At 46.7% G+C, this 26281-nt stretch overlaps 1 protein-coding gene across 7 annotated transcripts in view; it reads right to left on the reverse strand.

The window, feature by feature from the left end:
* Positions 1-15123, reverse strand: part of SLMAP (sarcolemma associated protein) — a 105810-nt gene extending 90687 nt beyond the window's left edge. For 3 of the 7 annotated variants that reach the window (XM_069736670.1, XM_069736669.1, XM_069736665.1), the window contains exon 1: positions 14167-15006. In XM_069736670.1, the coding sequence (XP_069592771.1) occupies positions 14167-14364 (198 nt within the window). In that variant the 5' untranslated portion in view covers positions 14365-15006. Of the gene's footprint in view, positions 1-14166 lie in introns of all 7 variants that reach the window. The other 4 variants (XM_069736671.1, XM_069736667.1, XM_069736668.1 and 1 more) reach the window with 3 other exon arrangements.
* Positions 15124-26281: the final 11158 nt, after the last annotated feature.

A 26281-nucleotide genomic window follows, 5' to 3' on the forward strand; every position in this document is an offset into this window, starting at 1 on the left:
TGACAGCTACAACATCTGCCGGTGAGAACAAGAGGATGCGTTTAACATTACCACCGACGGGTGAAGTGAAGGATATTGATTAATGACCATGGCGCCTATCAGGGGTGTGATATATTTAGCCGCATGTGAGCAGTCAGTGCTTCAAGTTGATGTGTAGATCAATAGGAAAGTAAGCATCTGAGCAACGCTGACAAGGGCGAAACGGTGATGGTTAGAAGACCTGGGGCGAAGCATGTCCAGTACGGCAGGTTTTGTAAGCTGCACCCCATACACAGTGGTGAGCCCTTGCCAAAACTAAGACTAAATTGTGAACTAGCAAGAGGGTCATGGGCATCCAAGACTCAATGATGCCCCTGGGGAGAAAAGATTATTCCTCCTTTAGACAACAACCATTTTTCTTGGACACCCGCCGATCTGATCTTGAGGACCTACCCTAAGGTAGGAGTTCAATAACCAAATCCTGAAAACAAAGAGCGAGCATGACACTTCATAGTCAAGTAGTACCGCCTTTCAGCAAGAAAACAAAAGTACGGTACATAATGAATCAGGGAACATTTCTGGGCATGAAGCCGATTTTACAATCTGAACCTTCATCTTAATGTTCTAGATTTACCCTCCCTACTAAGACAAAAGGTAGCAAATGTGAGGGTACAGACGAAAACCACAAATCAAGAATCGACATGAGACACAGCCAATAACCCACTAACTTATAAGCTCCTGGAGCCCAACTCAAAAGGATTTCCATTTTAAGAAACCTCAAATGACAAAGCCGTGGTTGGCAAAACAGCTGGGTGTTCTAGGTGGTACGACTGGAAAAACAATTTACATGCCGAAGGAACTGGAATAGGAGGTCCAGAACAAGAACACTTAGGCCCAAAGGTGACCATGAAGATCTTGGTAAAGGTGACCATGAAGATCTTGGTAGAACCAGAAAATAACGAGCTTTTGATAAGTTATAGAAGGAGATGACAAGTCAGATTTCCTTCAAAATTAAAGTTCTGCTTTGTCAAGGGAGCAAAATAATGGGATTGTCAGACATGATGGACACCAACGCACCCAACAAACCTCATTGACCTGGACAGGGCACATCAGGTACCATTCTGCCCGCCATTATCACCAAACCCGGCTCTACAAGATGTAAAAGGAACCTTAGTTTCATGGACAATTTAAATCAGAGTAAGAAGAATATCCAAGTAATTAGTAAATATCTGTCATATGTAGGGCGGAAACAGAAAAACATGAGAACTTGCCTTGGGGAACAAGCTTTCATTTTTCTGGGAACTAGGTCAAAAAACTCTGAAGCACAACAACAATATCAATAAGACAAAAATTACAGAAAGGATCCTTAAGTCTGGACAAAAAAAGAATATTCAGATCAGACCAGAAGAAAATTTTATAGGAAAAAAAAAAAAACAAGTTTAGAAAATTTGAATGAGTATTCACAAAAATCGGTCTGACCGCCGGGACCCTCAAGTACACAGTAAGGGGCTCCAGAACCACAAGGGCAGTCCGGTCCATCTTCGATGCAGCGGTGGTGCGCATGCTCCGTGTCTGCTCTATTCATTGTCTATGGGACTGTAGGAAAACTCTTAGGACAGAGCATGGCTTTCTCCAGGCATCCCATAAATGAATGGAAAGGAGGCCGAACATGACGTCAGAGCCCCGTCCTTGGGATGTCGGGGGAGGACACCAACATGTCGGCCAATGCTGGTTCAGCTTTGACATAATAAAATAAGCAGAAGCCGTTGGCGCTGCTCTTTAGTGGGCCTGGTCTACAAAGCTGCGGAGGCGCATCCTGTCTACAGCGGGTGACCGCTGCAGACAATCATTGGGCTCAGCAATAATGTCAAGGTAGAATGCTAAAGCCTAACCACAAGTTGTCGACAAGACGTCCCTGCCGCAACCATGACAACAAAGACGGACAGGGCGATGAAGCAGGTAAGTGATACGGATTTTGTTATTGATAAGTATAAAAGGGGTGGGCTCTAATTTTTTAATATACCCATAAATCCACTTTAAATGGACTGTCCAGTTTACACCATTTTTTTTTTTTTTAAATTAATTTGACTCTTTTGGGAAACCTCATTTTCACCTGGCCAGAGTAGTAAGGGTTACATTGCCAGGGTTCCCCACACATCACATCTGATCAATGGTTGTCAGGACAAGAAATTAAGGTGGGCTTTCCACTCAGGACATTGGTACAGAGTCAAAGGATTTGATTTTTGAGTTGTGCAGTCCTTAAAGTTAATATCGCACCTTCGTTCTAGTGATACCAAATATTTATGGTGCAGAAAAATATATTTGTGGCATTGCGCATCTCTCTCTGGGAAAGAAAATGAGAACCAAGATGTATTCTCAAACTAACGTGTGGACTTTGGGTGGTTGAAAAGAGGCGACAGGTTCCCTGGCAAAGAGTTATAATTGCGCTTGCGACCACCGAGACCAAACCAGCCAGCGGCCGCGACCACCGAGACCAAACCAGCCGGCGGCAGCGACCACCGAGACCAAACCAGCCAGCGGCCACGAAGACCGAACCAGCTGGCGGCCACGACCACCGAGACCGAACCAGCAGGTGGCAGCGACCACCGAGGCAGAACCAGCAGGCGGCAGCGACCACCGAGACAGAACCAGCAGGCGGCAGCGACCACCAAGACAGAACCAGCAGGCGGCAGCGACCGCCAAGACAGAACCAGCAGGCGAAAGCGACCACCAAGACAGAACCAGCAGGCGGCTGCGACCACTAAGACAGAACCAGCAGGCGGCAGCGACCACCAAGACAGAACCAGCAGGCGGCTGCGACCACCAAGACAAAAACAGCCGGCGGCAGCGACCACCAAGACAGAACCAGCCGGCGGCAGCGACCACCAAGACAGAACCAGCAGGCGGCAGCGACCACCAAGACAGAACCAGCAGGCGGCAGCGACCGCCAAGACAGAACCAGCAGGCGAAAGCGACCACCAAGACAGAACCAGCCGGCGGCTGCGACCACCAAGACAGAACCAGCCGGCATTGTGCATTTCTGCATCTGTATGAAGATCTTCAGTAAAATGACAGCACCAGATGTCGGGTGCAACCCAGATGATCAATGACAGTAGTAGCTGCAGATAGGGTTTGTCCCTATGACAACTCTCAATGCACAATAGCAACATCCTATAGAAACCAGAACAGAAGTGCCTATGGTAGGGAGGTCCTAGAACATCAGTCAGTGTAGGCGGCCGAACATCCAAGTCTAGTTCACATATCCGTGAACCGTACTCAAACCAGAACAGACCACTGGGTCTCCCGATCTAAGCAAACTGCTTCACGAGTCCGTGTGTGTACAGGGACCTGTCACTCAGGGGAAGCAGGGCGGAGACATTGCTGGGGACCAGCCTCTAGGACTAGTCACTAAGCAGCAGGGATCCCAGCCGGGATTTAAATGTATTGTTCTCCGAAATGCTGTGTGTGGTCTGGGCAGCATGTATCTGCTGTTCTATGTCCTCAAGGGTTAAAGGGAACCCATTACCCTTATTCTGAGATTTCATACAAGTATGCTCGAAAAGGGACCTCATAGGTGACAGTGACTTAAGTGGGCGCATAGCCTCTAGAATATACTGGAGATCTCCTTTTAGGCAACTCATTTTCTGCCAAGAAGCTCCACAAAAAAAGACAGGAGGAACGCCCTCTAAGTCCTCCAAGGAGGACCCCACCAAAGTGAAATAGGAGCTCTGGTGATCATGAGCTTTTCGCTCTAGGAGATACAGAACAATGAATTCGGAGAAAATCAGCTAAGTCTGATGAAGAAGGGAAGATCATGTCATCTGTATCCAAGGGTGCGGCTGCAGGATATTAACTATGTACGTGCAGAAACTTTTTTTTTTCCATAAGGTTACATGATTTGCATTATGTAGTGAGCTAAACCACCGCACGGGACAATGTGCTCCAGCGGAGGATGTGACGGGTGTAAACAGGACGAGGGTCGCCCCACCGGTCAGGCTGTTTATACTACGGAGAGAACATGTTCCACCAGTCATCATTTATAGACTCCATCACCGGAGAATGAAAGTGGAGCTGAACTCAGCTTCTTGGTATTCATATTGTAATCAATCGGGACACAACGAGAGATGAGAACTCACAAAATGTCACATACACGCCGCAAAGAAGAACCTCAGCGACGCCACGGAATTAAAGTCAATTTATCCTGCAGAATTGGATAGAAATGTTGCCCTATTCTGTAGCATTTTTTGGGTGTGAACGTGCTTTAGGGTATGTTCACACTATGCGGTTTTTACTGCGGATCCACCGTGATTTTGCCGCTGCGGGTCCGCAGCTGTTTTCCATGCAGGGAACAGTACAATGTTACACTATGGAAAACAAAAACCGATGTGCCCACATTGCGGAAAATCCCGAAAAAAACCGCACTGAATTGCTGCGGAAAAAAAGAAGGAGCATGTCACTTCTTTGTGCAGAATCGCAGCGATTCTGCACCCATAGAAATGCATTGATCCGCTTACTTCCCGCATGTGGCTGTGCCCACCATGCGGGAAGTAATGCGGATAATGTGCGGGTTATACCCAGGGTGGAGGAGAGGAGACTCTCCTCCAGGCCCCGGGAACCATATTTGAGCAAAAAAAAAAAAATTAACATTAAAAAAATCATGATATACTCACCCTCTGAAGTCTCAGAACTGCACGTGGCCGTCCGGTCTCAGGTTTGCTGTGCGACCAGGACCTGCGGTGACGTCGCGGTCACATGACCATGATGTCACGAAGGTCCTGGTCGCACAGCATCTTTGGAACCGGACCGCCGCCTGCAGCGCCGAGGAGATCGGGACGTCAGAGGGTGAGTATATAATTATTTTATTATTTTTAACATTACTATTGATGCTGCATATGCAGCATCAATAGTAGGGGTAAAAACACGCAGGACAAACCGCGATAAATCTGCAGGGATAACCGCAGCGGGTTTGCCCTGCAGATTTATCAAATCCGCTGCGGGAGAACCCGCTGCGGGAGAACCCGCTGCGGGAGAACCCGCTGCGGGAGAACCCGCAGGACAGGACGCAACGTATGAATGTGGCCTTAAGGGGTAATGTTCTTAACATAGGTGAAAAAGTTAATCCACTACTTGGACAACCCCTTCTTAAAGGGAATCTGCCAGGCGATTATTATTATGAAGTCTAAGAGCATCAAGATGTAGGGAAAGAGATCCTGATTCCAGTGATGTGTCAGTTACTGGGCTGTGCATTGCCGTTACAATAAAATCAGTGTTTTATCAGCAAGAGATTCTCACTACAGGTCTAGGTGTCTTGTGTCTCCTGGTCTAACCACACCTCCACCACTGATTGGCAGCTTTCTGCCTATGCACAGTGTACACAGAGATGCCAATCAAGAATGTGGGCGGGGTTATACAGGGCTCAGCGCTCTGAGCTCTGCTACATATGCAGCACAGAAAACCGTGATTGTATCAAAATGACAGCAAACAGACCAGTAAGTGACATCACTGGAATCAGGGTCTCAGCCTCTAGAGGCGATGCCCTTTATGAAACTTACCTGTGGCCAGTAAGATTTCACAGCAAATACTCCTGAAGGAAGGATCTGAAGTGTGTCACTACAACGCCCCTAAACATCCCATTGGAAAAGAAAAAAAAAAAAGACTTCAGGTGACCTCTCTATAGGAAAGAGAAGTCTACAGATACACACTGACCTGATGAAGAAAAAGGACATTCTGGGCTCCTTGGGGTTAATACAACTGAACAGGTGATCTGACAGGTACCACACACAGGGCTGGGCTCAGAGGAGATAGCCATTCATCTGCATGGTCTCCCGTACCACCTTCTTTTACATTCGTACGTCATCAATATTTATAATTTTGACATCAGTTTTATTTTTTAAGATTTTAAAAATTAAATATATAATGGCCAATTCAGTTTGTTATGTGATCTATGCCATGGGCACATTAACAAAAAACATGGATGCAAGCGGATAAGGTCCATAAGGCACCCTTTTTTTTTTTAAGTTATTAAAAAAAAAAAAAAAAAAAAAAAAGAAGAAGAGGTTAGTAAGTAACTTTTTTTTCCACATACAACAGTTTCACGGTGTACAAAAAGTCATCTGAACTGGTCAATTTAAAGGGGTATTGCCATGTCCAAAATCCTATCCCAATATACAGAAGGTGTAATAATATTAGCAAATACAGGTCCTTCTCAAAAAATTAGCATATAGTGTTAAATTTCATTATTTACCATAATGTAATGATTACAATTAAACTTTCATATATTATAGATTCATTATCCACCAACTGAAATTTGTCAGGTCTTTTATTGTTTTAATACTGATGATTTTGGCATACAACTCCTGATAACCCAAAAAACCTGTCTCAATAAATTAGCATATTTCACCCATCCAATCAAATAAAAGTGTTTTTTAATAACAAACAAAAAAACCATCAAATAATAATGTTCAGTTATGCACTCAATACTTGGTCGGGAATCCTTTGGCAGAAATGACTGCTTCAATGCGGCGTGGCATGGAGGCAATCAGCCTGTGACACTGCTGAGATGTTATGGAGGCCCAGGATGCTTCAATAGCGGCCTTAAGCTCATCCAGAGTGTTGGGTCTTGAGTCTCTCAACTTTCTCTTCACAATATCCCACAGATTCTCTATGGGGTTCAGGTCAGGAGAGTTGGCAGGCCAATTGAGCACAGTAATACCATGGTCAGTAAACCATTTACCAGTGGTGCCAGGTCGTGCTGAAAAATGAAATCTTCATCTCCATAAAGCATTTCAGCCGATGGAAGCATGAAGTGCTCCAAAATCTCCTGATAGCTAGCTGCATGGACCCTGCCCTTGATGAAACACAGTGGACCAACACCAGCAGCTGACATGGCACCCCACACCATCACTGACTGTGGGTACTTGACACTGGACTTCAGGCATTTTGGCATTTCCTTCTCCCCAGTCTTCCTCCAGACTCTGGCACCTTGATTTCCGAATGACATGCAAAATTTGCTTTCATCAGAAAAAAGTACTTGGGACCACTTAGCAACAGTCCAGTGCTGCTTCTCTGTAGCCCAGGTCAGGCGCCTCTGCCGCTGTTTATGGTTCAAAAGTGGCTTTACCTGGGGAATGCGGCACCTGTAGCCCATTTCCTGCACACGCCTGTGCACGGTGGCTCTGGATGTTTCCACACCAGACTCAGTCCACTGCTTCCTCAGGTTCCCCAAGGTCTGGAATCGGTCCTTCTCCACAATCTTCCTCAGGGTCCGGTCTCCTCTTCTCGTTGTACAGCGTTTTCTGCCACATTGGTTCCTTCCAACAGACTTACCATTGAGGTGCCTTGATACAGCACTCTGGGAACAGCCTATTTGTTGAGAAATTTCTTTCTGGGTCTTACCCTCTTGCTTGAGGGTGTCAATGATGGCCTTCTTGACATCTGTCAGGTCGCTAGTCTTACCCATGATGGGGGTTTTGAGTAATGAACCAGGCAGGGAGTTTATAAAAGCCTCAGGTATCTTTTGCATGTGTTTAGAGTTAATTAGTTGATTCAGAAGATTAGGGTAATAGGTCGTTTAGAGAACCTATTCTTGATATGCTAATTTATTGAGACAGGTTTTTTGGGTTATCAGGAGTTGTATGCCAAAATCATCAGTATTAAAACAATAAAAGACCTGACAAATTTCAGTTGGTGGATAATGAATCTATAATATATGAAAGTTTAATTGTAATCATTACATTATGGTAAATAATGAAATTTAACACTATATGCTAATTTTTTGAGAAGGACCTGTACCTCCAATTAAAAATGTAGTATAGTTCTCCTGATAACCTGTTGCTTACCCTGTGTGCAGGGCATTGCAGTAGCTTAGGTATCCGTGGTTACATCTTATCATATAGTGACATTTAGCTAGCTGTTAGTGGTCGTAACCATGGATACCCAAGCTACTGTAATGCCTGCACATGGGGTAAGCGACATGGCTAATCAGAAGAACTATACTACATTTCTAATTGGAAGTATTTGAGAATATTTTTTTTACACCTACTAAATGTTGGGATAGGATCTTGCAGATGGCAATAACCCTTTAAGTTGGTAAGGGTGGTTTCACACTTGCGTTTTTGTCTGCAGCGTTTTTTTATTAAAAAACGCATGCATTTTTCCCCCTATATTTAACATTGAAAATGCATGCGTTTGTTTGTACGCGTTTGTTTGTACGCGTTTGGTCGCGTTTTGCAACGCATGCGTTTTTTTACTGCATGCGTTCATTTTCAGAAATGCAACTTGTAGTATTTTTGAAAGGCGTTTTTTGGACCCAAAAAAACGCATGCGTTTTCATGCGGTTCTTTTGGGTCAAAAAATACATTGGAGTCAATGGGGACGCATGCGTTTTTTTTGTGCATGCGTTTTTTTTGCGTTAAAAACACATGCGTTTTTATATTAAAAAACCAGAAAACACACTGATATGCCACCCCCAAACATAAAGGTGATAAAGGGATCCTAACCCTAACCCTACCCCTAAGGGATCCTAACCCTAACCCTACCCCTAACCCTAAGGGATCCTAACCCTACCCATAATCCCTTTAGGGTTAGGGGTAGGGTTAGGATCCCTTAGGGTTAGAGGTAGGGTTAGGGTTATGATCCCTACCCATAACCCTAACTATTTCTGTTTATAGTGGGGTTTTTACTTTATTTTGATGATTGGCAGCTGTCACACATTTCTCAGCATGCGTTTAAAAAAAACGCAAACGCATGAAAAAACGCATGTAAACGCGTCAAAACGCCGCGTTTTTTTACCACATGCAAAAACGCATGCATCAAAAAAACGCAGCGTTTGCACGCGTTTACATGCGTTTTTTCACCATGCTTTTTTTTGCGTTTTTTACCGCCAAAACGCACCCAATAAAACGCAAATGTGAAACCAGCTCTAGTGCGGCATATGTTCTGCAAATGGAACAAAAATTCAGTTATCTGAACCAGGCCTAAAGCTTGTTGAGTCTTACTGGATGCAACAAATCACTAATAATCACATAATATTACATTCATGGCCTCTTCCCTACAATCCCTAGTCCGCCCCTCGCTCTTCCATGCTACGAACAGGGCAGACACAGTGGAAACTTCCACCTAATTGTATGCTGAGACATGTCATCAGCTAATAAAACTTCTGCCATATAAAGGAGACGTGGCACAACACCTGTGAGCAGGCGAGTTTCAGTTCCCTATGTAGTGCCACAACGAGGAGGGGGTACACACAGCTAGGCTAAAAAAAAAAAGTCTGAAATTCTTGTTAACAGGCCTTTTTTCTCCGGCAGCGCCTCCAGCGACCCCATCACCCGCCGCAGATCTGCACTTCCGGCTCTTGTACAGGAATGAGCCGAGGAACCTGTTACAGGTTCACATGAATCAGCACGGCAGATTTTAGGATTTTTTTTTAGGCTGTGAAGGTATAAAAGATGGAGAGTGTTGAGGTCTCTACTTTAAGATGGGATAGGCTAGACACACGGTGGACTAACGTTTACAATTGCTTTGTTACTAATAAAAGGGGATGTTTTGGAATATGCCGCCATTGTCTGATCCATGGGGGTCAGCTGCTGTGGACCCTTCCCAACCTTCTTAGTGCCAATCTGTCTCCATACACAAGATAAAGGTCAGCCGAAATGGCCAATTCTGACCATAACGAAGAAGAGTCGGATGTTTCAGGTCAATTATGGTTTAGGGGCATCGTAAGACGTCCGTAACAATAACCAGCACACATGGAAAATCTCATCTCAGGCCTGAAGATGGGGGAGAGGATCTACAAAAAGTTGCTAAAAACGAAAAAAAAAAAAAAAAAATGGAATAGTAAAATTTTTTTCTATGCAGGCAGATGGCAGGTTAAAGGGCTGCTGTCACCACTCCGGGCAGTGTATGCGAGGCATCCACCATTGCGCTCCTGGAGAACGCGGACACATGCCGAGCATTGCTCACAGAGTCTTACTAGTACAAGGACTCGTAACGTACGTCAGCTACAAATATAAAATGAGAAATACCTAGGCCGTAGGTCATATTCCCTGGTGGCTAGAGGTGAATCAGGGGGAAATCTAAACCCTATTGGTACAACTGTATTTGCCGTATATACGGTAAGTCAATGGAGGCTAAAAAAAAAAGAATGAATATTGTCTGATCAGTATCAGGACTGTCAACAGGAAATCTTCCCTGGGCACGCCTCTGAAAAATAAAACGCTCATTTAAATGGCTGTAGGTGAACACTGCCAAAAAAACTGGATTGGAAACCAGACAGAAATAACAGGTGATTTGGAATAATCAGGATATAGAGGATGATCCTCGGGATTCAGTGAACTTCTGATTTACTACAAGGCTGACCCCGATCATCCACAGGTCACATCCAGGTGTGATCTCCGTGGCCGCTCTTCGTTTGGGTGGTTGGTCCACCCTGGGATCACCCCACACACTGGTAGATAGAGCAGGTCTGAGTCACCACCTAGTTCAGCTTGCTTGTCACAAGTGGCCATTACTGAGCGGTCAATAAGAAGGATGTGTTTGACCTGAAGAATCAAGCTCCTGCCAGATCCGTAAAAAACACGGCCGACCTCTGCCGAGCCCATGGAGGAGAGAAGAAAAGGTTTTGGTTATCTGTGACCCCAACTATTCATACTGTAGGTCAAGAGACAATATAATCATATAATCACATCTAGTGATACTTTATATGTGCCCCCCACAAATTGCACCCTTGGCCAGGCGACATTCAGACGTATCCATGACTATTTATACTCTAGCGCCGATAAAATTCATGTGTCCCCCATTTGTACTCTAGGCCAGGGGTCCCCAACTCCAGTCCTCAAGGCCCACCAACATGTCATGTTTTCAGGATTTCCTTAGTCTTGCCCAGGTAATAATTGCATCACCTGTGCAATGCAAAGGAAATCCTGAAAACATGACCTGTTGGTGGGCCTTGAGGACTGGAGTTGGGGACCCCTGCTCTAGGCCAAGAGACAATCATACATACAAGCCCCCCATTTGTGCTCTACCCTGAGTAGCAGTCATTCTGTACATACAAGCCCCCCCTCTACGTATACTCTTGACCAAGTGACATTCATGCATGCCCCCATACTGAAGGCTGGTGACATTCGTACAGGCCCCCCACTTTTTATACTATCAGCTGTGTGACAATCATACATGTGAGCCCTCACTACTTAGGGTGGTTTCACACTTGCGTTTTTGTCTGCAGCGTTTTTTGCACAAAAAAACGCATGCTTTTTTTCCCCTATATTTAACACTGAAAACGCATGCGTTTTTTTGTGTACGCGTTTGGTCGCGTTTTCAATCGCATGCTTTTTTTACTGCATGCGTTCATTTTCAAAAATGCAACTTGTAGTATTTTTGAGAGGCGTTTTTTGGACACAAAAAAACGCAATACGTTTTCATGCGTTTTTTTGGGGTCAAAAAACACATTGGAGTCAATGGGAACGCATGCGTTTTTTTGTGCATGCGTTAAAAACGCATGCGTTTTTTAAAAAAAAAAAAAAACATAAAAAACACACTGATAAACCACCCCACACCATAAAATTGATAAAGGGATCCTACCCCTAATCCCTTTAAGGGTAGGGTTAGGGTTAGGATCCCTTTAGGGTTAGGGTTAGGATCCCTTTAGGGTTAGGGTTAGGATCCCTACCCCTAACTCTTTCTGTTAATAGTGGGTTTTTTACTTTATTTTGATGATTGGCAGCTGTCACACATTTATCTGCATGCGTTTAAAAAACACAAACGCATGAAAAAACGCATGTAAACACGTCAAAACGCTGCGTTTTTTCACATGCAAAAACGCATGCGTAAAAAAAAACGCAGCGTTTGCACGCGTTTACATGCGTTTTTTCACCATGCGTTTTTTTTTTAAACGCATGCGTTTTGAAACGCAAGTGTGAAACCAGCCTCAGTCATCAGAATACGGAATTGATCACTTTGCCTCGATACGAATATTCTTGGCCCATGCCATTATCGTTATGTACAGAGGCCAATGTTCTCGACATGCGCCCCCACAATATTCGAGCCCCTGCCCACATCTACACAAGCAGTAAAGACAGACACCATAGCGTGGGAGCCAACTGATCACTATGAGGTCAAGGGGCGCCATGGATGTCTGTCCCACGATAGATCTGGCATTCGGACATTTTCGGTTCTCCGTTCCTATGGCTGATATATTAATGTAGATGTGAACGCAGCCTTATAAAATCACCTATAAATAAGAATCGCACTGATATAGCAGCCGCAGTTATTATCACCCCGGATAGCGTCGCTCCACATCCGCTTGTCGTTCCATAACATCAATACATGGTGCCCTATATCCACGATACATGCCACAATTAATGCAAGACGTTGGCCATTCGTATATGCCGGCCACCATGTCCTCTCCAGGCATAACACCAATATGTAAATTCCAGGTTGGGCAAGAAAGCCCCCACTAGGTCAGACAACATTAATGCATGCCCCCCACTATTTATACACAAAGCCTTCGGGTGGGAGCAGCTGGATGTGTAAGTCTATACCATCACAAATGTACATACATTTCCATTTTAAGAAAGCCCAATCCCTTCCTTGCGGAGGAGAGTAAAGCGTCCCTGACCTCCGCCTCCAGAAGCACGTGAGCGCCGCTCAAAAGACCCCCAGAACAGCGCAAACGCCCCCCACGAGCCCTCCAGAGCAGCGCGAGCGCCCACCCACGAGCCCTCCAGAGCAGCGCGAGCGCCCACCCACGAGCCCTCCAGAGCAGCGCGAGAGCCCACCCACGAGCCCTCCAGAGCAGCGCGAGCGCCGGTCACGAGCCCTCCAGAACAGAGCGAGCGCCGGTCACGAGCCCTCCAGAACAGAGCGAGCGCCGGTCACGAGCCCTCCAGAACAGAGCGAGCGCCGGTCACGAGCCCTCCAGAACAGAGCGAGCGCCGGTCACGAGCCCTCCAGAACAGAGCGAGCGCCGGTCACGAGCCCTCCAGAACAGAGCGAGCGCCGGTCACGAGCCCTCCAGAACAGAGCGAGCGCCGGTCACGAGCCCTCCAGAACAGAGCGAGCGCCGGTCACGAGCCCTCCAGAACAGAGCGAGCGCCGGTCACGAGCCCTCCAGAACAGAGCGAGCGCCGGTCACGAGCCCTCCAGAACAGAGCGAGCGCCGGTCACGAGCCCTCCAGAACAGAGCGAGCGCCGGTCACGAGCCCTCCAGAACAGAGCGAGCGCCGGTCACGAGCCCTCCAGAACAGAGCGAGCGCCGGTCACGAGCCCTCCAGAACAGAGCGAGCGCCGGTCACGAGCCCTCCAGAACAGAGCGAGCGCCGGTCACGAGCCCTCCAGAACAGAGCGAGCGCCGGTCACGAGCCCTCCAGAACAGAGCGAGCGCCGGTCACGAGCCCTCCAGAACAGAGCGAGCGCCGGTCACGAGCCCTCCAGAACAGAGCGAGCGCCGGTCACGAGCCCTCCAGAACAGAGCGAGCGCCGGTCACGAGCCCTCCAGAACAGAGCGAGCGCCGGTCACGAGCCCTCCAGAACAGAGCGAGCGCCGGTCACGAGCCCTCCAGAACAGAGCGAGCGCCGGTCACGAGCCCTCCAGAACAGAGCGAGCGCCGGTCACGAGCCCTCCAGAACAGAGCGAGCGCCGGTCACGAGCCCTCCAGAACAGAGCGAGCGCCCCTCACGAGCCCTCCAGAACAGAGCGAGCGCCCCTCACGAGCCCTCCAGAACAGAGCGAGCGCCCCTCACGAGCCCTCCAGAACAGAGCGAGCGCCCCTCACGAGCCCTCCAGAACAGAGCGAGCGCCCCTCACGAGCCCTCCAGAACAGAGCGAGCGCCCCTCACGAGCCCTCCAGAACAGAGCGAGCGCCCCTCACGAGCCCTCCAGAACAGAGCGAGCGCCCCTCACGAGCCCTCCAGAACAGAGCGAGCGCCCCTCACGAGCCCTCCAGAACAGAGCGAGCGCCCCTCACGAGCCCTCCAGAACAGAGCGAGCGCCCCTCACGAGCCCTCCAGAACAGAGCGAGCGCCCCTCACGAGCCCTCCAGAACAGAGCGAGCGCCCCTCACGAGCCCTCCAGAACAGAGCGAGCGCCCCTCACGAGCCCTCCAGAACAGAGCGAGCGCCCCTCACGAGCCCTCCAGAATAGTGAGCGCCCCTCACAAGCCCCCCAGAGCGGATCCGGATCCATTCATTTACCTTGCCAGTCTTGTGATCGAACCAGACCAGCGCATGATTCCTGGACAGCACCTTGCAGTCGAAGGTGGCATTGTTCTGCGCCGGCCGGCAGCGGGCCACCGAGCGCCCGATCTTGACCGGTTCGTCCAGGTAGACATGGCGCTCCTGGAAAGGGTGGGAATTCGGACGGCAGGTGAAGATCGCAAAGGCTGAAGGCATCTGGACGATAATAAAGGAAAAGGGGGGAAAAGAAAATCTTCCTAATCCAGAGCACCAGCGGCTGGAGACCCCCGGACGTCTGCGGAGAGAATTCTCACCAAATCCTAAGACATCGAGGCTCAGAGGGGCGCAGTCTGTACACTATCCTCCCAGCTCCACTGCCCCATACTGGTCCCATAGAAGACCCCCTAATCCATCGCCAGCAACGTGCCCACATCCAGAGCGTGCACCAGCTGAGGCCGCGGTGAGGGCCCCGGAGCTCCCGGCGGCTACAGCAGATCACATCCAGCGGCTGCCATACTCTGACAGGTGGGGGCAGAGAGGCTGCGGACCGGGCGGCATCCTCCGCACCGACACCAGCTGGGAGACGGCCCTGCCCCCCGGCGAGAGGCCCGAAATGTCCCCACTCGCTGCAGAACACCAGGGGCCCGGGAAGGAATTACGTGAGCACCGAGAATGTGCCGTAAAGCACGGCTGACGTAAAGTTAAGTTCTTCGGCCGGAAGTGGAGCCGCTTCTATCTCCCAGCGCTCCGCAGTGGGAATATTCTCGGTTCCGGTGACAGAATCCGGCGGTTATTGGAGCACAGCCCCGCCGCGTTCCCCTTCCTCCCGCGCCGCCATGTTGAACAGAAGCGACCTCCCCGCAGAGCCGCACAGCAGCCGGCCTACTGCGTCACCACAGCAACGGGCGGGGAGAGCGAGGGGCGGGACATGGGGATCGTCACCAGCCAATCAGCGTTGGCGCCCATCCCTTGTTTGTCCACGCCCACTAGAAACTGTCAAAGAGAGAAGTAGTGGGCGGGGCTGTAGTTTCCGCCGGTAGTGACCGGGGGGCAGTGACCCGGGGTGGCCCCGGTACAGCCCCGGTACAGGGGCAGCGGTGACGGCCTCGCCATGGCTCACATTACCGCTTTTTTTTGCATGCCTTAGTAACCACTTCATAACTGATGAATCATTCAGTTGGACGCCTCTGTGGTCGTATTGTAAAATCGCATGTAATGATCGTTTGGTCGCAAATCACACACGACGTTATCATCATAGTCTCCAATGTCAGTCATTTGTACCTTGGAGGCTTTTTTAAATTTCTTTTTACACCCAAATTTGCGACTCTAAAATGATCCCCCAGGGCAGATACATGGTGATAGCGGATGTGGTCGTATAGCAGCGCGCAACGTGCTACAACCGCGAGGCGCCAAATATTCCGCAGGCTTGGGTTTGGGCGCTTGCAAATTTGGCATCGTACGGCGGAAGCTACACGACGACTTTGTCCAGGAAAGATGGCGCCGTGCCGCAGCTACATGGCAGGGTAGTGTAAGCGATGGGGTCTTCTTGTGCCCCCCATGGTATGACGACAAGCGGGTGACCACATGGATTTTTGGTGACTTGTGGTGGTACATGGGGGTCACGATGCGGCCCCATTCACGTCCTTTGCTACGTCACCTGTGCTGCAGTCAGCGTTACCGTGTGGCCTCAGCGATCGCTCACACCACCGTCCAAGCGTGTTCCTAAAAAAAACATCAAATCGCACTCGGAATAATGTTAGTCTATGGGGCTGTGCTCATGTCCAATTTTTACCCCGGTCCCAGGCAAAATAAATCACAGCATCTCCCAGTTTGATCCGATAATCAGATCGCAGTCGGCCACGCCAGTCAATGATTGCATAGAAAACATCAGACTGCACTTGGATGACATCGGAGTTCAGTCCAACAATTTCCGTGCACTGAATCTCCATCTTCTCACACTGCGCTCCGATTCTCTCATCCAGGAGAGTCCGATCACACTATGGTGACACTGACCAGGGGCGTTTGCATATTAGGCCCGATCCTCTCAGATGGGAGACTGATACTGTTGTGGTCACATGACTGCCTGATACTTGTGGTCACGACTGCCTGATACTGTTGTGGTCATATGACTGCCTGATACTTGTGGTCACATGACTACCTGATACTTGTGGTCACATGACTACCTGATACTTGTGGTCACATGACTGCCTGATACTTGTGGTCATATGACTGCCTGATACTTGAGGTCATATGACTGCCTGATACTTGTGGTCATATGACTACCTGATACTTGTGGTCACATGACTGCCTGATACTTGAGGTCACATGACTACCTGATACTTGTGGTCACATGACTGCCTGATACTTGTGGTCACATGACTGCCTGATACTTGTGGTCACATGACTGCCTGATACTTGTGGTCACATGACTGCCTGATACTTGTGGTCACATGACTGCCTGATACTTGTGGTCATATGACTGCCTGATACTTGAGGTCATATGACTGCCTGATACTTGTGGTCATATGACTGCCTGATACTTGTGGTCATACGACTGCCTGATACTTGTGGTCATACGACTGCCTGATACTTGTGATCATATGACTGCCTGATACTTGTGGTCATACGACTGCCTGATACTTGTGGTCACATGACTGCCTGATACTTGTGGTCACATGACTGCCTGATACTTGTGGTCACATGACTGCCTGATACTTGTGGTCACATGACTGCCTGATACTTGTGGTCACATGACTGCCTGATACTTGTGGTCATACGACTGCCTGATACTTGTGGTCATACGACTGCCTGATACTTGTGGTCATACGACTGCCTGATACTTGTGGTCATACGACTGCCTGATACTTGTGGTCATATGACTACCTGATACTTGTGGTCATATCACTGCCTGATACTTGTGGTCATATGACTGCCTGATACTTGTGGTCATATGACTACCTGATACTTGTGGTCATATGACTGCCTGATACTTGAGGTCACATGACTGCCTGATACTTGTGGTCATATGACTACCTGATACTTGTGGTCATATCACTGCCTGATACTTGTGGTCATATGACTACCTGATACTTGTGGTCATATGACTGCCTGATACTTGAGGTCACATGACTGCCTGATACTTGTGGTCACATGACTGCCTGATACTTGAGGTCATATGACTGCCTGATACTTGAGGTCATATGACTGCCTGATACTTGTGGTCATATGACTGCCTGATACTTGTGGTCATATCACTGCCTGATACTTGTGGTCATATGACTACCTGATACTTGTGGTCACATGACTGCCTGATACTTGAGGTCACATGACTGCCTGATACTTGTGGTCACATGACTGCCTGATACTTGAGGTCATATGACTGCCTGATACTTGAGGTCATATGACTGCCTGATACTTGTGGTCATATGACTGCCTGATACTTGTGGTCATATCACTGCCTGATACTTGTGGTCATATGACTACCTGATACTTGTGGTCATATGACTGCCTGATACTTGAGGTCACATGACTGCCTGATACTTGTGGTCACATGACTGCCTGATACTTGTGGTCATATGACTGCCTGATACTTGTGGTCATATCACTGCCTGATACTTGTGGTCATATGACTACCTGATACTTGTGGTCACATGACTGCCTGATACTTGAGGTCACATGACTGCCTGATACTTGTGGTCACATGACTGCCTGATACTTGAGGTCATATGACTGCCTGATACTTGAGGTCATATGACTGCCTGATACTTGTGGTCATATGACTACCTGATACTTGTGGTCATATGACTGCCTGATACTTGAGGTCATATGACTGCCTGATACTTGTGGTCATATGACTGCCTGATACTTGTGGTCATATGACTGCCTGATACTTGTGGTCATATGACTGCCTGATACTTGTGGTCATATGATTGCCTGATACTTGTGGTCATATGACTACCTGATACTTGTGGTCATATCACTGCCTGATACTTGTGGTCATATGACTGCCTGATACTTGAGGTCATATGACTACCTGATACTGTTGTGGTCATATGACTGCCTGATACTTGAGGTCATATGACTACCTGATACTTGTGGTCATATGACTGCCTGATACTTGTGGTCATATGACTGCCTGATACTTGTGGTCATATGACTACCTGATACTTGTGGTCATATGACTACCTGATACTTGAGGTCATATGACTGCCTGATACTTGTGGTCATATGACTGCCTGATACTTGAGGTCATATGACTGCCTGATACTTGTGGTCATATCACTGCCTGATACTTGTGGTCATATGACTGCCTGATACTTGTCTTATGACTGCCTGATACTTGTGGTCATATGACTACCTGATACTTGTGGTCATATGACTGCCTGATACTTGAGGTCATATGACTACCTGATACTTGTGGTCATATGACTACCTGATACTTGTGGTCATATGACTACCTGATACTTGTGGTCATATGACTGCCTGATACTTGTGGTCATATGACTACCTGATACTTGTGGTCATATGACTACCTGATACTTGAGGTCATATGACTGCCTAATACTTGAGGTCATATGACTGCCTGATACTTGTGGTCATATGACTGCCTGATACTTGTGGTCATATGACTACCTGATACTTGTGGTCATATGACTGCCTGATACTTGTGGTCATATGACTACCTGATACTTGTGGTCATATGACTACCTGATACTTGAGGTCATATGACTGCCTGATACTTGTGGTCACGACTGCCTGATACTGTTGTGGTCATATGACTGCCTGATACTTGTGGTCACATGACTACCTGATACTTGTGGTCATATGACTGCCTGATACTTGTGGTCATATGACTGCCTGATACTTGAGGTCATATGACTACCTGATACTTGTGGTCATATGACTGCCTGATACTTGAGGTCATATGACTGCCTGATACTTGAGGTCATATGACTGCCTGATACTTGTGGTCATATGACTGCCTGATACTTGAGGTCATATGACTGCCTGATACTTGAGGTCATATGACTGCCTGATACTTGAGGTCATATGACTGCCTGATACTTGTGGTCATATGACTGCCTGATACTTGAGGTCATATGACTGCCTGATACTTGAGGTCATATGACTGCCTGATACTTGTCTTATGACTGCCTGATACTTGTGGTCATATGACTACCTGATACTTGTGGTCATATGACTGCCTGATACTTGAGGTCATATGACTACCTGATACTTGTGGTCATATGACTGCCTGATACTTGAGGTCATATGACTGCCTGATACTTGAGGTCATATGACTGCCTGATACTTGTGGTCATATGACTGCCTGATACTTGAGGTCATATGACTGCCTGATACTTGTGGTCATATGACTGCCTGATACTTGTGGTCATATGACTGCCTGATACTTGTCTTATGACTGCCTGATACTTGAGGTCATATGACTGCCTGATACTTGTGGTCATATGACTACCTGATACTTGTGGTCATATGACTGCCTGATACTTGTGGTCATATGACTACCTGATACTTGTGGTCATATGACTGCCTGATACTTGTGGTCATATGACTGCCTGATACTTGAGGTCATATGACTGCCTGATACTTGTGGTCATATGACTGCCTGATACTTGAGGTCATATGACTGCCTGATACTTGTGGTCATATGACTGCCTGATACTTGTGGTCATATGACTGCCTGATACTTGTCTTATGACTGCCTGATACTTGTGGTCATATGACTACCTGATACTTGTGGTCATATGACTGCCTGATACTTGTGGTCATATGACTGCCTGATACTTGTGGTCATATGACTGCCTGATACTTGTGGTCATATGACTGCCTGATACTTGAGGTCATATGACTGCCTGATACTTGTGGTCATATGACTGCCTGATACTTGTGGTCATATGACTGCCTGATACTTGAGGTCATATGACTGCCTGATACTTGTGGTCATATGACTGCCTGATACTTGTGGTCATATGACTGCCTGATACTTGTGGTCATATGACTGCCTGATACTTGTGGTCATATGACTGCCTGATACTTGAGGTCATATGACTGCCTGATACTTGTAGTCATATGACTGCCTGATACTTGTGGTCATATGACTGCCTGATACTTGAGGTCATATGACTGCCTGATACTTGTGGTCATATGACTGCCTGATACTTGAGGTCATATGACTGCCTGATACTTGTGGTCATATGACTGCCTGATACTTGTGGTCATATGACTGCCTGATACTTGTCTTATGACTGCCTGATACTTGTGGTCATATGACTACCTGATACTTGTGGTCATATGACTACCTGATACTTGTGGTCATATGACTGCCTGATACTTGTGGTCATATGACTACCTGATACTTGTAGTCATATGACTGCCTGATACTTGTGGTCATATGACTGCCTGATACTTGAGGTCATATGACTGCCTGATACTTGTGGTCATATGACTGCCTGATACTTGTCTTATGACTGCCTGATACTTGTGGTCATATGACTACCTGATACTTGAGGTCATATGACTGCCTGATACTTGTGGTCATATGACTGCCTGATACTTGTGGTCATATGACTACCTGATACTTGAGGTCATATGACTGCCTGATACTTGTGGTCATATGACTGCCTGATACTTGAGGTCATATGACTGCCTGATACTTGTGGTCATATGACTGCCTGATACTTGTGGTCATATGACTGCCTGATACTTGTCTTATGACTGCCTGATACTTGTGGTCATATGACTACCTGATACTTGTGGTCATATGACTGCCTGATACTTGTGGTCATATGACTACCTGATACTTGTAGTCATATGACTGCCTGATACTTGTGGTCATATGACTGCCTGATACTTGAGGTCATATGACTGCCTGATACTTCTGGTCATATGACTGCCTGATACTTGAGGTCATATGACTGCCTGATACTTGTGGTCATATGACTGCCTGATACTTGTGGTCATATGACTGCCTGATACTTGTCTTATGACTGCCTGATACTTGTGGTCATATGACTACCTGATACTTGTGGTCATATGACTGCCTGATACTTGTGGTCATATGACTGCCTGATACTTGTGGTCATATGACTACCTGATACTTGTGGTCATATGACTACCTGATACTGTTGTGGTCACATGACTGCCTGATACTTGTGGTCACATGACTACCTGATACTTGTGGTCACATGACTGCCTGATACTTGTAGTCATATGACTGCCTGATACTTGTGGTCATATGACTGCCTGATACTTGTGGTCATATGACTGCCTGATACTTGTGGTCATATGACTACCTGATACTTGTGGTCATATGACTACCTGTTACTTGTGGTCATATGACTACCTGATACTTGCGGTCATATGACTACCTGATACTTGTGGTCATATGACTGCCTGATACTTGAGGTCATATGACTGCCTGATACTTGAGGTCATATGACTGCCTGATACTTGAGGTCATATGACTGTCTGATACTTGTGGTCATATGACTACCTGATACTTGAGGTCATATGACTGCCTGATACTGTTGTGGTCACATGACTGCCTGATACTTGAGGTCATATGACTACCTGATACTGTTGTGGTCACATGACTGCCTGATACTTGTGGTCACATGACTGCCTGATACTTGTGGTCATATGACTGCCAGATACTTGTGGTCATATGACTACCTGATACTTGAGGTCATATGACTGCCTGATACTTGAGGTCATATGACTGCCTGATACTTGAGGTCATATGACTGCCTGATACTTGTCGTCATATGACTACCTGATACTGTTGTGGTCACATGACTGCCTGATACTTGTGGTCATATGACTGCCTGATACTTGTGGTCATATGACTGCCTGATACTTGTGGTCATATGACTACCTGATACTTGTGGTCATATGACTACCTGATACTTGTGGTCATATGACTGCCTGATACTTGTGGTCATATGACTGCCTGATACTTGTGGTCATATGACTGCCTGATACTGTTGTGGTCACATGACTGCCTGATACTTGTGTTCACATGACTACCTGATACTTGTGGTCATATGACTGCTTGATACTTGTGGTCATATGACTGCCAGATACTTGTGGTCATATGACTGCCTGATACTTGTGGTCATATGACTGCCTGATACTTGTGGTCATATGACTCCCAGATACTTGTGGTCATATGACTACCTGATACTTGTGGTCATATGACTACCTGATACTTGTGGTCATATGACTGCCTGATACTTGTGGTCATATGACTGCCTGATACTTGTGGTCATATGACTGCCTGATACTGTTGTGGTCACATGACTGCCTGATACTTGTGTTCACATGACTACCTGATACTTGTGGTCATATGACTGCTTGATACTTGTGGTCATATGACTGCCAGATACTTGTGGTCATATGACTGCCTGATACTTGTGGTCATATGACTACCTGATACTTGTGGTCATATGACTGCCTGATACTTGTGGTCATATGGCTTCCTGATACTTGTGGTCATATGACTGCCTGATACTTGTGGTCATATGACTGCCTGATACGTGTGGTCATATGACTACCTGATACTGTTGTGGTCACATGACTGCCTGATACTTGTGGTCATATGACTACCTGATACTTGTGGTCATATGACTACCTGATACTTGTGGTCATATGACTACCTGATACTTGTGGTCATATGACTGCCTGATACTTGTGGTCATATGACTGCCTGATACTTGTGGTCATATGACTGCATGATACTTGTGGTCATATGACTACCTGATACTTGTGGTCATATGACTACCTGATACTTGTGGTCATATGACTACCTGATACTTGTGGTCATATGACTGCCTGATACTTGTGGTCATATGGCTGCCTGATACTTGTGGTCATATGACTGCCTGATACTTGTGGTCATATGACTGCCTGATACTTGTGGTCATATGACTGCCTGATACTTGAGGTCATATGACTACCTGATACTTGAGGTCATATGACTGCCTGATACTTGTGGTTATATGACTACCTGATACTTGTGGTCATATGACTGCATGATACTTGTGGTCATATGACTACCTGATACTTGTGGTCATATGACTACCTGATACTTGTGGTCATATGACTAACTGATACTTGAGGTCATATGACTGCCTGATACTTGTGGTTATATGACTGCCTGATACTTGTGGTCATATGGCTGCCTGATACTTGTGGTCATATGACTGCCTGATACTTGTGGTCATATGACTGCCTGATACTTGTGGTCATATGGCTGCCTGATACTTGTGGTCATATGACTACCTGATACTTGTGGTCATATGACTACCTGATACTTGTGGTCATATGACTGCCTGATACTTGTGGTCATATGGCTGCCTGATACTTGTGGTCATATGACTACCTGATACTTGTGGTCATATGACTGCCTGATACTTGTGGTCATATGGCTGCCTGATACTTGCGGTCATATGACTGCCTGATACTTGTCGTCATATGACTGCCTGATACTTGTGGTCACATGACTGCCTGATACTTGTGGTCATATGACTGCCTGATACTTGTGGTCACATGACTGCCTGATACTTGTGGTCATATGACTGCCTGATACTTGCGGTCATATGACTGCCTGATACTTGAGGTCATATGACTGCCTGATACTTGCGGTCATATGACTGCCTGATACTTGTGGTCATATGACTGCCTGATACTTGTGGTCATATGACTGCCTGATACTTGTGGTCATATGACTGCATGATACTTGCGGTCACATGACCTCTTGCTCCTGGCACCTAGTGTGACTGCAGACTTGTACCAAAAGGCCACGTTCACACGATCAGTATTTGCTCAGTATTCCTAAGCCAAAACCAGGAGTGGGTGATAAATGTAGAAGTGGTGCATATGTTTCTATTATACTTTTCCTCTGATTGTTCCACTCCTGGTTTTGGCGTACAAATACTGAGGTAAAATACTGACCAAATACTGAATATGTGAACGAGGCCTAAGGCCGGACAACCCTTTGTAGTGATACTGACAGGTGAATTCATCCTAAATTACTTGCCACCTATTTTTCCAGGTTTCACATGAAATTAGTCTGACACGACTCTGCTCAATTAAATCCGATTTTTGGCAATGCAATATGTAAACATACATGTCAGACAACGCAGTATAAAATGGCCTTACATTTATTTTTGGGGCCCACATACAAATTTTGGGAGAGATTTTATTAAACTTGTTGTTGTTGTCCATGGTAACCAATCACAGCGCAGCTTTCATTTTACCACAGCTGTTTAAAATATGAAAGCTGAGCTCTGATTGGTTGCTATGGGAAACACCACCAGTGTTAATAAACTAGGCCCTCTGTGGGCCTCTGATTTCACATGTAGTGTGAAGTAAAGTGGGTGCGAGGTTTATGTCAAATTCTGTATGATTCACGAAATTCTCCATCATAGGTGATTTTTTGTGACAGACCCTTATAAGATATAACTAATACTGCATATGCCTCCATATCTCACTACAGTCTAAGTAAAGAAGATAGTCAAAGTGATCTGTGACAAATGTATTAACCCCTTAATATCCAGGCCTAAAACGCAGCGTCTTATAGTTCCAGCAAAGAGGATGAGATTGATTGAAGTCTCATGGGGGCTCTCATAAAGTGTGTGGGGGCCATTATATAGTGTGGGGGCCATTATACAGTTTGGGGGATAATATAGGGCTATTATATAGTTTGGGGGCTAATGCAGGGGCCATATAGTTTGGGGGCTAATGCAGGGGCCGTAATGTAGTTTGGGGGCTAATGCGGGGGTCATTATACAGTGTGGAAGCTAATGTGTGGGTCATTATTCAGTTTGAGACCTTCCATGGGGCAAGCATACAGTGTGGGTACTACATTGGGGGGCCCTCGTACAGTGTGAGAGGCTCTCATATTTTGGGTCAGTCCCTCAAACAGTGTAGGGACATCTGTTGGAGTTCTCATAAAGATTGGGAGCCACTATACAGCGTGGGAGCTAATTTAAGTGCCATTATACAGTTTGGGGCCTACTATAGGGACAATCATATAGTGTGGGGACTACTGTGGGGGCCGTTATGCAGTGTGGAAGCTAAGGCAAAGACCGTCGTACAGTTTGAGGGCTACTGTGTGGACCGTTGTAAAGTGTGGAGTCTACTGTGGGGGCCATTGTGCAGTGTGAGGGCTACTGTGGGGTTCATTATACCGTGTTTGGTGAAGAAAGAGAGAAAAGGCGCTCCAAATGTGTCACCCTTAATATAAGACACAGAGTGCGAAGCATTGTATGCGCTCACCTGCCTGGGGAGAGACCTGGTACAACTCCGTGCTTGTAAGAATGAAGCGCCGCTGTCCGACCGCTGTCTCACACACCGATGGGAAGAAACTTATTCAAACCAAACAGGAAAAAGAGCAGTAATTCCCGAGCACTGCCACAGAGAGAAGATAAGGAGGTATGGTCTTTGGGTCTTTATTCTTTCAGATACCTGATGAAGGAGTCAACCCGACTTCGAAACGCGTTGTATGAATGAATAGAGATCCGGAGAACATGCACCCTTGTCTTCACTCTGCGGCAGTGCCTAGGAATTACCACTCTTTTTCCTGTCTGGTTTGAATACACTGTGTTTTGGGGGAGCAGTGAGGAGTCGGACATCATACTGTATTTAGGGAGCTGTGGAACCACTGCTGAGGATAACAGAGCTGTAGGCCATAATACTGTGTAAAAAAGACCTGTGGCCATCATACTGTTTATAGGTCAGTGTGAGGCCATTATATTATACATAGGGGAGCTGTTGACCCATTATACTGTGTACAGGGTAGCTGTGGAGGCATTATATTGTGTATAGGGAAGCTGCAGGACCATCATATTGTATATATGGAAGCTGTGACCCATATTATTGTATCTATGGGAGCAGTAGGCCATCGTATTGTATATAGAGGAGCTGTGGGGACATCATACTGTGTATAGGGGAGCTGTAGGTCCATCATATTGTATATATGGGTGCTGTAGCCCATCATATTGTATATATGGAGGCTGTGACCCATATTATTGCATCTACGGGAGCTGTAGGCCCATCGTATTGTATATAGGGGAGCTGTGGGGACATCATACTGTTTATAGGGGAGTTGTAG

The sequence above is a fragment of the Ranitomeya imitator genome, chromosome 8, assembly GCF_032444005.1.
Source record: "Ranitomeya imitator isolate aRanImi1 chromosome 8, aRanImi1.pri, whole genome shotgun sequence".
Taxonomy (NCBI): Eukaryota; Metazoa; Chordata; class Amphibia; order Anura; family Dendrobatidae; genus Ranitomeya; species Ranitomeya imitator.